This window comes from Antechinus flavipes, chromosome 1 (genome assembly GCF_016432865.1).
Source record: "Antechinus flavipes isolate AdamAnt ecotype Samford, QLD, Australia chromosome 1, AdamAnt_v2, whole genome shotgun sequence".
In the NCBI taxonomy this organism is placed as follows: Eukaryota; Metazoa; Chordata; class Mammalia; order Dasyuromorphia; family Dasyuridae; genus Antechinus; species Antechinus flavipes.
This window is the reverse complement of record NC_067398.1, coordinates 653,249,789-653,262,636: the sequence shown is the minus strand read 5'-3', so window position 1 is coordinate 653,262,636 and position 12,848 is coordinate 653,249,789. Positions and strand designations below refer to the sequence as shown.

Sequence of the window (12,848 nt, the reverse complement as noted above, 5' to 3'; positions counted from 1 at the left end):
CATGTGTCCTCAAGAGGACTTGGGTTCAAATATGACCTCAAACACTTGCTACTGTGTGATCCCAGGCAAGTCACTTAACCCCAATTGCACCCTCCCAAATTTTAAGCACCATTTATTACCCAGGATTAGTTCATTCAAACTTCTGTGAATCCACTTACCTGTACTGTCTTCTACTAGCTCACACTTTTTTATCTTATATACAGTGAAGTTCTTTTTGAATCTATTTGTCTGTGAGACTGAGAAATTGAGTTGTAAATGAGTCTGAGACCAAAGTTCTCTAGGTAAGAGTGACTGTATCTTCGGGTTATGGGTTTGTTGTTCTGAATCCAAGTCAGCCAATATATGGGTCTGAATCTGAGACCATCTGGAGGTCAGTCTTAGTCTCTGTTGTAGGGAGAGAATATGAATTCATCACTTGTCTGGAGACGGGGTGATTTCACAGACGCTGTCTTCCCCATTTCTGTAATTGGAGGCAATGAACCGCAAATGCAATGAGATGACTAAAAACAGGCGACAGAAAAGGAGCAAAGTGACTTCCTCAGCAGCTTTCAGGTTCCTGAATCGATGAAGAGATATCCGCTCAGAGATCTTCAATGATTAGGTAAGTACTCATCTTTCTGTATTACACTCAGGTGTCTATCTGTTCTGCTGGGCAAGGAGGGATGAGGAAGAAAGAAACAATAGCCACCTGGCCTGAAGGTTGTTCCTTTTGCCTATAGACACTTCCCAGAGCTAATGTCCAGAAAAAGGCCCATTTTGGAACTATTCAAGATCTGACATCCATGTACACTGCCCAATCTGGCTCCTCTATTACACATGGCTCAGTCCCTTGATGATGACAGTCATGATCTTCCCAGACTCTGAATTTTTCAGCCCTGGCCCCATATACTTCTGTTATAGTGGGAATCTATAGGGGCTTTAAAAAAATACAGGGATGCTAAAGCTAACAAAGCAGCATTTTCGATGGGACAGAGATGTGTATTCTGGGAGAGAAATTAAAGAAAGATTACCTCTGAATTGAGGATAGAAAGGAATAAGTCTAGAGGGCTTTAGAGGTGTGTTTAAACTAAAGAACAGGCTACTTTGAGGATAAGGTTCCAGTTTAGGGAGGGAGGAGATTAAGAATCAGGACTCTAATAAATGATAGTATCTGAATTGTGGGTCAAATAAGGTTCTAGACTGGGAAAAGGAGATAAATGGTGGTCTAATTGAACAAACCTGAGTGAGCTCAGGGGAGATAAACAGTGTATTAGTCTGAGGGCAGACCCATTCTAGAATAAGGACCTAATAAGGAAGAAACCTTGGGCCCTCTTCCCAATTTGCCCCTCTGTGTATTCCCCAGGACTCTCAATGTTTACAATCATCTGTATGCCCTTTGAAATCACATGTCTCTGTACCTCTTGGCCCCTCCACTTCCCAGGTTACTGCAGGGCTCCCTGGGAAAAAAACCCCAGACTAAATTACTATGGATAACGAAAGTCCAGCTTATTTGAAAGAAGTCAGGGAGAAGGCTGGGTTTGATATGGGCTGCTGAGAGAAAAGGGCTATATTCAGTAAGGCCCCTGGGAGGTGGGAAGGCAAGGAGGAAGAATCTGGGGGGCTGTGTAGATCTGTGGACCAGTGAAGTCACAGAACCAGTCTTGTTTTCAGAATTGAAAGAATGGTCATTTAAGTGGGCACCTGGTGGGGCGGGGGAGGGGAACGATACTCTCTTTTGTCTCAGAGTGCTTGAGTCAGGTGAGAGGCTTGGGCTTCCAGTGGCTCAGAGTGACAAGGGACACTGTCCCTCCAACTGCCCTAGTCTAGGGCCAGAATGAAGTCATAGTCCTCCCCCTCTGCCCTCCTCCCCCAGCTTGCTACGGTTGGACATTGAAGAAATGTGTCTTTTGAGATAGCTGCTCTAATCTCTCAGGTATGCTCCCTTGTGCTCCTCCCTCCCCCCGCCCCAACAATTCCTCTCTCCCTAATCAATCCCTACCCTACCCCAAGATCCTAGCGGTCTTTCTCTCCTCCTGCCCCTTCCCCGGCCTCCCTCCCACCTCTCCAGAGGCGCGGGGCTCAGCCACATCTGGAAGACATTGGCTGTGGCGGAGCCGCGTCCGGAAAGGAGAAAGGGGGAAGGGCTCGGGGAGGAGCGAGCTGGCTGCAGAGGCGGTGGCTCTCCCCGCCCCACGACCCAGGCACAGCCGGGCCGGCTGGGGAGCCCCAGCCCGAGTCGCGGCCGCTGTGGGAGCGCAAGGGGGACGCGGAGCGCTCAGACTGCGCGCTGGGGCCGACCCGGCCCGGCCTAGGGATCCGCACTAGCCGCGGGAGAGAGGCGGCTTCAGAGTCGGAGGCAGAGCCGGGCCCGGCAGGAGCCAGGTGAGCGGGAGGCGCGCGGGAGAGTGTCATTGTGAAAGAAGAGGGAAGCAGCAGCACGCTCCCAGCGGACGCTGCCCCGGCTCCCTCCCCAGCCCCTCCGCCCGGATTGCGCGGGTCCCAGTCCCACTGGGGCCAGTGGGATCTGGAGGCGAGGGGACCTGTGGCCGAGTGAGGGGGCGCGTGCACACACAGATTTTCCCCTTCCTCCACCTTGGCCTATAGCCGGGTCGCACGGATAGGGGGCTTTCCTCCTTTTTTCTTTCAGGGCTTTCCTCCCTTCCCTCTCCCCAACTTAACAAGTTCTTTGAGAGTCCAGAGGGAAATTTTATGTCCGCTTCTCTTATCCGAGGGCGGGGACCTCTCCGCCTTCTGAAGACCCTCTGCTCTTCTTTCTGACCCCCTCTTCGCATCTCCCCTCCCCTCTTTTTCCCTCCTCTCGGATGGCAGGAAGTCTGCACGGAGGCGGAGGCGGAATCTGTACTTTCATAGTGAACGGAATAGGGGCGGTGATGGGGCTCCTGGGGACTCGGGCGATGTCAGACGGGACTCGGGCCGAGGAACCCGGCACACTGTTTCGGGCCGGAGTTCCCACTCTCGTGGTTTGCCAAAGAGGTTCTGCGGTAGAGACAGGAACTCTGAAGTCCACCCAACAGAGGAACAAGGGACTAGTCAACTTTCCCAGAAACAGGGGCGTCTATCCGGCTGGTTCTCTGCTTCCTTTGCTGCCTGCTGCCTCAGTTTCCTTCCCCTTTCCCGGAATGGCGGGGCGTACTTCGGAAGGCAAAACGAGAACCACATGGAGTCAAGGAAGCGTTGTCAGGGACCTCCGGGAACTCGCGCGTGTCACTGAGGGTGTCTCGGCGTGTGCTTGATCCCGGCTCCCCGCGAGGCCCCCATGGACTCCAGACTGACTCACAGCAGCGGCGGCGGGGACTTTCCCTAGGGGCTCATGATCGTCAGATGTTCTTCGGGCACAGGGCCCACGACGCAGCCCTAGGCAAGGGATCTTGAGTGGAACAGGCCTTCGTCTCTTCATGGAACCCTTAGGCTTTGTCAGGGTCTCGGCCCTGGGTCGCTCCCCAGGATCTGTGTCTGGGTGACTCGTAGAAGTTCCCCTGCCCATCTTTAAGGAAGAACTTTCCCTGGGACTCAGACACCTTGCCACTTCCCCTCGCTCCTCCTGGTTCCGCCCCCTCTTTCCTTCTTCCCTTCCCTAATTTTCCCTCCCGCACCCCAGCCCCCTCTATCCAGAGTTTTAGGGCTCAGGGGAAAGTGAACCCGGCTGCTGGATGTGTCATGCTTGGGAGGGATATTTGGGCTCCAGGCGACAATCGCCCCTGCGGGGAAAACGAAGGAGTCCGACGCCTGGCACAAGAGCAGGGGCCTAAGCCGGAGGAGAATCCAAGGCTAAAAGGCCACAACCTCGGAGATAAGAGGGGCGGCCCGGTGTGGATACCGAGCATTCCAGGGGCGCGATAAGGCACAAGTGGACTCCCGTGGGGGCGGGGCCCTCGTCACCATGGAGATGCACTCAGATTTAGCTAGGGGATTGAACAGCGACCTTGTTTCCCACCCCGGGAGACCCTGAGGTCCCAGGCCTTCGCCTCGGAATACGGAGCCTAGAAGCTCTCCTGCCCTTAAAGGGCTTCTCGTAGTCGGCCTCCAGTGCAGGCTCCTGCCTAGATTGGCCGCTATATCCGGAGAGGGAGATAAGAATCTCTCCTAGACTTAATGGACATTTCCCAGTGGCGGCTCCTAATGCTTAGAGCCCGCGTTTGGAAGTGCCGGCCGGCAGGTGCTCGGGCCAGTCCCTTAGGGCACCCTAGTTCCGAGCAGAAAAGGCCGGAACTAGGATGTGTGGGACCGTCGGAGCTATCCTTTAGCCCGGGGTTTTGATTGGATTGAGGGGGAGGAGAAGGGAGATAAGATTAGCTATCCCTTTCTCCTCCCCTCCCCCCGCCCCGGGGCCCTCGGCCCGGGCTCTTTTGCATAGGCTTTCCTTGGCTGCCCGAGCTCAGAGCCAGCCGCGCGTGCTTCTCCCTCCGCTCCCTCCTCCCTAGGCCGCTTCGGCCCTGTCCTGCTGGCCCCTCATTCCATTTTGGGTCTGGCCATTTCCGCAGCCCGCACTGGAAAGGCTTTAACTCTTGCGCAGCCGAGCGTGGCTCCGGGCAAGGAAGGAGAAAACGGCCGCAGTCTGAGTCGGGCTCCGCTGCAGCTCGAGGTGAAGCCGGGGTTAGTGCCTGACATCTCCTTCCCCTGGCCCGCACAGAGAACCCCCTGAGCCCTCGCCCTGGGAAGTGCAGAGGCGGCGGGTCAGGGCCTCGGTTTACCATCTGTGAGCTCCTGGGGGGGACCCTAAGGCTGGCGAGCCCACTTCCGGAGGGGTCCGGCCTCAGCCTGGGGTGTGAGAGCTGGCGACGGCGGCCGGGGTTATGTGTGGGGCAGGCCTGGGTTTCCTACATGCATGACCGCACTCTGTCTGAGAGCAGGAGGAGGAACCTGCTGGTGGGTGTCCAGATGAGTTTTTTCCTTCCGAAATCGACTGTCAATCAATCGGTGAATCTCCCCCGGCTCTGGAAGGGAGAAATCATTGGGCAGATACCAAAAACCGCCCGTGGGAGTGGGTGTTCCGAGGCAGAACTTGGGTAGTGAGTCCCTATGTGGGTCTGAGAAAGCCACAGCTTAGGGATCTGGTTCTTTTAGTCAATATTTCAATTCCACCCAACTCAAGGTCTACAATTAGCATTAACTTTCCTCCTCAAAGGAAGTCAAGAGTTTTCTGTTTGCCTTCTTAAAGCAGCCCAAGGATCAGCCTGAGAATTCAAAGGGACACTGTCCTCTGCTGAATTTGGTGAGGCTTCTGTGAAACAGTCAAGCACAGGCCTTTCTCTGGCTGGGAAAGAGCCCAAAGAGTCCCTGGTTCCTTTATGGGACTTTTGTCACCGCTTTAGACCAGGCGGGTAAGTCCTGTCCGGGGCAGTTGCCTCTGGTTGAACTCCATCTGGCAGAGGATGTCATGGAGCCCAAGGTTGAGTCCTGGGAACAAGGGGCCTCTGTCAGCTGAGCTGGGCAGGGCCACAGTCCGGGAGGGAGACAGACAAATCCTCCTCTGTTTCCAAACCAAGACTGATGCCCTCTCTCCTGCCTCAGATTTCCCCCCTCCCTATCCCCGGCAGCAGAGAACCAGGCCAAAGCAGCCCTGCAGGACCAGACCCTCAGTCCTGGGCATGCTTACCCCCGAGGCTGGGCGGCCTGCGGGAGTCTTGGGCGAGGGCTGCTTAGGGAGGCCCAGGGCACAGGGACCCACACAAGGTGAATTCCCAGTCCCAGGGGGAGGTATTATCTGTCAGGACCAAGCTGGCTGTGGGAATGGAGACAGGGAAGGAAGGGGCTCCTGTTTCTTGTTATGATGGAGTTTGGGGGAGCTGGTTCCCTACCACCTGTGTTGTGGGCACCCCTCCCAGGCTTTATCCCACCCCATGAGGGGAGGCCCAGGGATATGGAGTAGCACCTACTGAGATGAGAGGAGGTGAGTGGGTGGGGGTGGGGAGAAGGGCGGGATACAATTGCACTCCTATATGGGAGAGGCTGGTCTGACAGGGAGCATGAAACTGGATGAACTGGGGAAGCTTTCTCTCTGCAGAGATTCTCTTTCCCCACCCCTCTCCCCTTGCCCTGTACAACCTAGAAGAGGCCCCTTCTTGTTCTGAGTTGGGCCGGGAGACTCAGAATATGTCTCTGCAAGAATCTGGCTGTACGATCCTGACACACATCTCTCCTTCCCGGTCTGAGCAATGTCTCCATTTGCCGTGTTTGGAAATTTCTCATTTGGAAGCTGGACACTCCCCCCAACTTCTTCTCATTCTCCTAGTCCCCCCCTGTTCCCATGAGCTCCTCATGCTGCCCATCCCCCAGTCTTCTCTCCCTCATCAGTTCCCTGGACCGGATATGACTGGAGCGTGGGCTCCACCCCAATCCAGAGGCCTTGCACATCTGGAATATATCTCAGCACAGGGGTCCTCCCCCCCTCCTGTCTCTCCTCCTGGGACACCCGTCTGAGCTCACCCTCCACCCCCACCCCCATCCTGCTGATGACAAAGAGTTGTTTTTGAAAAAGCGCTGTCTCCTCCCTGACTCAGCCCCTCATCCCCATCCCCCTAATGCACAAGACTGGACAAAGTGTGTGTGTCCCTTTCTTAGTTCAGAGTGCCCTTCTAAGGCCAGGGGAAGTCTGCAGCCCCAGACTTCTTCAAGTTTGGGGGTGGGGCTTCATGCTGAGCTTCAGAGTGGTTCCACAGAGAGAAGGGCATGGAGGAGCTTTTGGCTCGGAGGGCCCAGTAAAACAGCCTCAGAAAAGAACCCGCGTGGGGCTCAGCCAGGTGGCCCCTCCCGCGCACCTGGGATCACTCAGGTGATGGGGCTGTAGCCCCGGCTGGGAGATGATGCAGAGCAGGTGAGCCTCCCTCAGGCGGGCCTGGGGCATCATGGGCCCAGGGTGCAAAAGCCGGACCCGGGCACTCTAGGAGGAGGGGGAGGAGGAAGACCCTGGCTCACAGTTTGGGTGAGGAAGTTTATTCTGTCTGACAAAGTGCCAGACTCCTGGGTACCAGAGGACATAGTACAGATGGGGTCTGTAGCTACTGAGGGGCCGAGAAGGGGAGTCAGGGTGGGCCTCCTGGCAGGGCTGGAGTTTGAACGAGGTTTGGAAGGAGAACAGGTGGTAAATGGTGATGAGTGAAGGTTGGCAAGTGGCATTAAGCAAAATGCACGCTGGGGGGATGGTGAGAATTTGTCCCTCCTGACCCTCTGGCGCCTCGCTTGGAGCATCAGGGTCTGCCTGGGGATGGGCCGCTGTTCCCGCCCCCAGTCTCCTCAGGTTGCTGACTGACTTGTGTTTCCCCCCGCAGCTCTCGCCACCCATGGCCTCCGCCCGCTGAGCCCACCTGGCTTTTCGTGGGGGAGCGGGGTGGGGTGTGGAAGAGCACCCCACCCCAGCGGGGGCTGGCCATGGGCAGCCCCTACGAAGACTACCTGAATCCCCACAAGGTGTTTGAACACTACAACTTCACCAAGGAGACCCCGGCCCCCCCAGACACGCCGTCCCGCCAGGCGGCCTCGGCTTTCATCGTCCTGCTGTGCTGCGCCATCATCCTGGAGAACCTGCTGGTGCTGGCCGCCGTGGCTCGGAACAGCAAGTTCCACTCGGCCATGTACTTGTTCCTGGGCAACCTGGCGGCCTCGGACCTGCTGGCGGGCGCGGCCTTCATCGCCAACACGCTGCTGTCGGGCCCGCGGACGCTGCAGCTGACGCCGCTGCTCTGGTTCGTCCGAGAGGGCACGGCCTTCATCACGCTCTCGGCCTCCGTCTTCAGCCTGCTGGCCATCGCCATCGAGAGGCACGTGGCCATCGCCAAAGTGAAGGTGTACGGCAGCGACAAGAGCTGCCGGATGCTGCTGCTGATCGGGGCCTGCTGGGTGATCTCGCTGGCGCTCGGGGGGCTGCCCATCCTGGGCTGGAACTGCCTGGGCCGGCTGGACGCCTGCTCCACCGTGCTGCCGCTCTACGCCAAGTCCTACGTGCTCTTCGTGGTGACCGTCTTCACGGCCATCCTGCTGGCCATCGTCGCCCTCTACGTGCGCATCTACTGCGCGGTGCGCTCCAGCCACGCCGAGCTGGCCGGGCCCCACACCTTGGCCCTCCTGAAGACGGTGACCATCGTCCTGGGCGTCTTCATCGTCTGCTGGCTGCCGGCCTTCATCGTGCTCCTGCTGGACACCTCCTGCCCCGTCCGGGCCTGCCCCGTGCTCTACAAAGCCCACTACTTCTTTGCCTTCGCCACGTGCAACTCTCTGCTCAACCCGGTCATCTACACGTGGCGCAGCAGAGACCTGCGGCGGGAGGTGCTCCGGCCCCTGTGCTGCTGGGGGCCGCGGACGCGCCAGGACCGAGGGGGGGCCCCCAGCCGCTGCCTCCTGCCCCTCCGGAGCTCCAGCTCCCTGGAGCGGGGAACGCACATGCCCACGTCGCCCACCTTCATGGAGGGGAACACGGTGGTGTGAGGGGGTGGCTGTCAGCAGGTGCATCTTGGGAACCACAACGGGGTCTCGGGGCAAGAGGGGCCGGGGATGGGAGGTGAGACAAAACGCTCTTTCCCAAAAGCCTGATGTCAGAGTGGAGAGCTGTAAGGAGCTGAGGTGGTTCCCACTGCCCAGGTAGCGCCTCCTGTTTGCTACCCCCCTTCCTTGTTCCTTCCCTTGTGTAAATAGCTAATGCCTTTAATTTCCATTTTTCCAGTTTCTGCAGGGCTCAGGGACTCCTCCCTCTCTGTCCTTCCAACTGCACAAGTCCACAGCTTCCCCAAATCTGACAGCTGACAGTTATAGCTCCTTCCTTTCCTCACCCCACCACATGCTGGGAAATCACAAGATGGGAAGGGGGAGGGTGCAAGCCCCATTCTGGGCTTCTGTGGCTAAGTACACTGCTGGAGGGAGGTGGGGAATGAAGGGAGAAGAAGCTGAAGTTCCAGACTTGATGTGGAGGATTGGGGGAACAGGGAGGAGGCCCATCTGTGGAAGGCCTCCCCCCAGGAGCCAGGTTCCCCCTCAGGTCTTCCCTGTCATCTCCTCCCCCCCCCCATCACTGGTTAGACCGGTTTGGGGAGTAGGGGAGTACTCCTGACATCCCAGATTAGAGGTGAAAAAAACTGGGATTAGCTCTTGTGGGGGTCACAGGCTACTCTCACCAGGGACCCCCAGAGCCAGGTTCCCCCTGCAGGTCTTCTGTCATCTTCCCCCCCTCCCTGGTTAGAGCAGTCTGGGGAGGAGGGGAGTACTCCTGACATTCCAGACTGGGCTTAGTTCTTGTGGGGGTCACATGCTATGTTCACCAGGGACCCCAAGTTCAGTCTTCCTTCTGTCCTCGTGGCTTGCCTCCCCATTTATTCATTCTTTGCCCACCCCTACAAGCTATCATTTCCTGTAGAACACTTCCAACCCTAGCTGACTGGCTATTACCCAGTTCAAGTTCTATTGAATGGGAGTTGGAAGAATGAATGCCCTGAGGCTTGCTGTCCTTCCACACCCCCTAAATCCACAGAAAAAAATCTGGTATCCTGTGGATGAAAGGGAACCAAACGGTACAAATGAAAATGTATATTTATATCTGTGAGAGCATATGCTTTTGCGTGTGTGTGTGTGTGTGTGTGTGTGTGTGTGTGTGTGTGTATATGTCTCCATCCCCCCACCCCTTTGTTTTTTCTCAGTGACTTGTAATTTTAATGTTCCACATTTTTGTTTCTCTGGTCTTTGTTGAAGTAACCCAAGGGGAGGGAGAAACAGTTCTCTCCTTCCGGTCCTAAGGCTCCTGAATGACTAGAAAGTCATTCCCATTGGGGGTGGGATCAGGATCTCACCCGGACCCTGTTGTCACTAATGGGCAAAAAGGTTCTCAAGGGACTCTGAGACTTTTTACCAAAGACAATTGCAATGAAGAAAAAAAGGGGGGAGAGGGACAGACTACGGACCATGTCTGCCTTGGGAAATCCCAAATAGCTCTCCCTTCCCAAAGAGCCCGACCTTGGATTGATTAAAATAGTTCAGTTTGACTTCTCTCAGGGTCTCCATTTTGAGCACTGTCTTCTGCGGGGGTCCTGCTGCTCGGGGTGAAGGAGACCTTTATATCCAGGCTTTGAGGAGTCAGCCTCTGGACACATATCTATTCAGGGGTTATGGGTGGGGGTGGGTTGTCTGCCTCCCTATCTTGGTTGCTACCGGGTGACTGGGGAGGGGGGGGAGAGGGCCCTAGAAACCTCCCTCTTTTTTGCTCCTATTAGGCCCCTCCCCATATCCTAAAGATTGGATCTTGGTGGCTTCTAAACGGATTTGTCCTTTCACTCAAGGTAGCCACCCCTCAAAAAAAAAACCCTAATGATTTATTGATTCCCTAACATTTACTGCCGTCTGGGGACTTTTCCGTAGGCATTTGTCAGCAGGATAGGGGAGTTGAACGTACATTCAACAAAGTTGGGAACACCATGTTCTCTGGAGGCTGGTTTGATACACATTGGGCCACTCCCTGAAAAGACATTCCTTCCCTTTGCGGGCCCCCTACCCCCCACTGATAGGGCATTCTTCTGGAACAATCCCCCCTTCAGGATTATGGGGAAACTGAAGCACAGAGGAAGCACCACCTCCTTTCCAAGGACAGCTGAAGAGAATCCAGGCATCCAGACTTTTAGTGTCCTTTTAAACCATCCACACCCCCCTCTTTTTTAGGAGGAAAAGAAGAGCGGTGATTTTCTATCCGTCACCACCACTACAGATGGCCATTCTCCCATCCCCTCATCCCCAGAGGAAGGTAAAGGCTGACAACTCCAACTAAGGCATGGAAAAGCTCCAGATGTATGACTTCTAGAACCCCTCCCTAGTCAGCCCGCCTTCTTGGGTTCCAGGATAACTTGATTTTCTCTTTCTATTTACACTGGGCATAAAGTGAGGAAGCTCCTAACGGTGAACTTCAGATTTCCTCCCCAGAGTTTGGGCAGTTGGGATGAAGGTGAGAATAGTTCTCCAAATCATGAATCTCTATTTTTTTGCTAATACTCAGCAATATACAACTAAACCACATAAGGAGTGCTCTTAAATATGTATGTAAGGAGACAACCCCAAAGAAAACACCTATTTCCTATTTTTAGGTACAGAAAAAAGAAGAGAGTGTATTGCATACACACAGCTATTCTACACATACAGATACTAAAAAAAAACCTGTACAGAGAGATAGAAAAAGATCTGAGTTTCACAAAGACACTCAAGGTGCCCTCTTGGCTTAGGCACATACTCTTTTTAGACTAACCCCTCCCAGGGCCTCCAACTCCACTTAAGATCAGGAAGAATGAGATTTTGGAGACAACTTTGTTTAGAAAGTTGAGCTTTTGGCCAGAGGCATTGGAGAGCAGCTCCTCCAGTGGATACAACCCCATATGGCATTTGGGTGGGGCTATGGTGGGGGAATTTTGAAGAGATGCTTGCATGTGGCACTTGGAAACTCATTTTAAAATGAGCCATTGAGTTCTGTAGTTTATCCCTTATTTTGTGCCTCATTTTCCCTCTCTGTGGAATGTTAGCAACATTGACCCCAAGTCCCAATGATGGAAAAAAGACTTTTGAGTCAGCTTTCTTTAATCCAGAACTGTCCCATAGAGATGGAATGACCTATTTCCTCCAATTTTGTGGAGGACAGAGTGGTTCCCATAAGCCAGGCCCAGAAAAAAGTGGGGAGCTGAGCATGGATACAAAATGTTCTGGAGAAAGTCTGGGGCCACACCCCATGTCATAGTTTGGGGATAGGTCAGGGAATCTGATCCTGTACCCCATTCCTCCATACACACGACTCTCAAACCTACTCTGGGCCCCAGACAAGACTAGAATACCCAGTTCAGCAGGTAAGAGGGGGTATTCCACCAGGCTTTTTCTACTGCATTTCAGTGAGAGAGTCCTGGGGCATTAGTTTATACAAAACTCAATAGCTTGATTGAGTCAGAGGTGTGGGAATAGGGTCATTCAAAGCCCAAAGGAGCTTTGGACACTGAAGGCTGGCTTGTCTGGGTTGCTCTTTGGTTCTGTTGGGCTGAGAAGGGGAGGTGCTAACAGTTCAAGGCCCCTGGACTTGTTTACATTTACTGTCCTCTACCTTTGAGAGAGGGAACTCAGTCAAGCTGCCAGTCCATGTGGGTAACTAACCCTACTGCTTTGTTGATGACTCAGCTCATTGGTCTTCTGGCTGACTGGCCATTATGTCACTGGCAATGTACATTTCCTACTGTGTCTGACCTTGGTTTGGCTGAGACTCAGATTCTTGACTGTTCCACTTCTGAACTCTGCCTCTACCCCTGGGATCCCAGCAAGCGGCTGTAATTGGGAACAGGAAAAATGTTCCAAGTGAAAACTCTTGCATTAGCTTGAAGCCTTTTCTAGTTCTGCACTTTTCCACTAAAATTTACTTACTAACAGCCTAGAATGCCAGTTTGCATAGTTTTCTTTCCTTTCCCTTAGTGAATAAGAAAAAAAAAAGGGGGGGGGTCAGTTATAGGATGGAAGTCTTCAGGTTCAAGCCCAGAGCTTTTGAAAGAATCTCTAAAAATGCGAAAGTTAATTAATTGCAATAAGATTTTGAGGTCTGCTGACTCTTAGACATCCAGCATCATCAAATGGGCGATAGGAGCTAATGAATTGCATCAACTGACTGATACTGACAGGCCAACGCATCCTCACTGAACAAGTTGATTGATCTTGTTGCCTCAGTTGTCTCCTTTATAAAATGAGAGTTGGATGACATGATCTCTTACCTTTGAACTGAACCCTAAGTTTTTATGATGCTGACATTGACTAAGTAAATTAATTGATGCTAAAAAGACTGACACTGACAGATGAGGTTGACTGACAGGTAGTTGATAAGACAGACTGACCCACATTGACTGTTAGGCAATAGT

The 12,848-nt window shown here is 54.0% G+C and overlaps 1 protein-coding gene across 3 annotated transcripts; it reads left to right on the top strand.

Annotated features, from left to right (window-relative positions):
* Positions 1-2,098: 2,098 nt before the first annotated feature.
* S1PR2 (sphingosine-1-phosphate receptor 2) lies at positions 2,099-9,971 on the top strand. 3 transcript variants are annotated; one of them, XM_051971485.1, is made up of 2 exons: positions 2,099-2,361; positions 7,269-9,971. In XM_051971485.1, the coding sequence occupies exon 2, from the start codon at positions 7,369-7,371 to the stop codon at positions 8,419-8,421; it is 1,053 nt and encodes a 350-aa protein (XP_051827445.1). In that variant the 5' UTR covers positions 2,099-2,361; positions 7,269-7,368; the 3' UTR covers positions 8,422-9,971. The 3 variants fall into 3 exon arrangements, with proteins under 3 accessions (XP_051827445.1, XP_051827446.1, XP_051827447.1); XM_051971486.1 differs by lacking the exon at positions 2,099-2,361 and adding an exon at positions 4,376-4,593; XM_051971487.1 differs by lacking the exon at positions 2,099-2,361 and adding an exon at positions 5,181-5,321.
* The last annotated feature ends 2,877 nt before the right edge of the window (positions 9,972-12,848 follow it).

Excerpts from the sequence above, each read along its gene's own strand:
- S1PR2 (XM_051971485.1), top strand. The coding sequence starts at position 7,369 with ATGGGCAGCCCCTACGAAGACTACCTGAATCCCCACAAGGTGTTTGAA.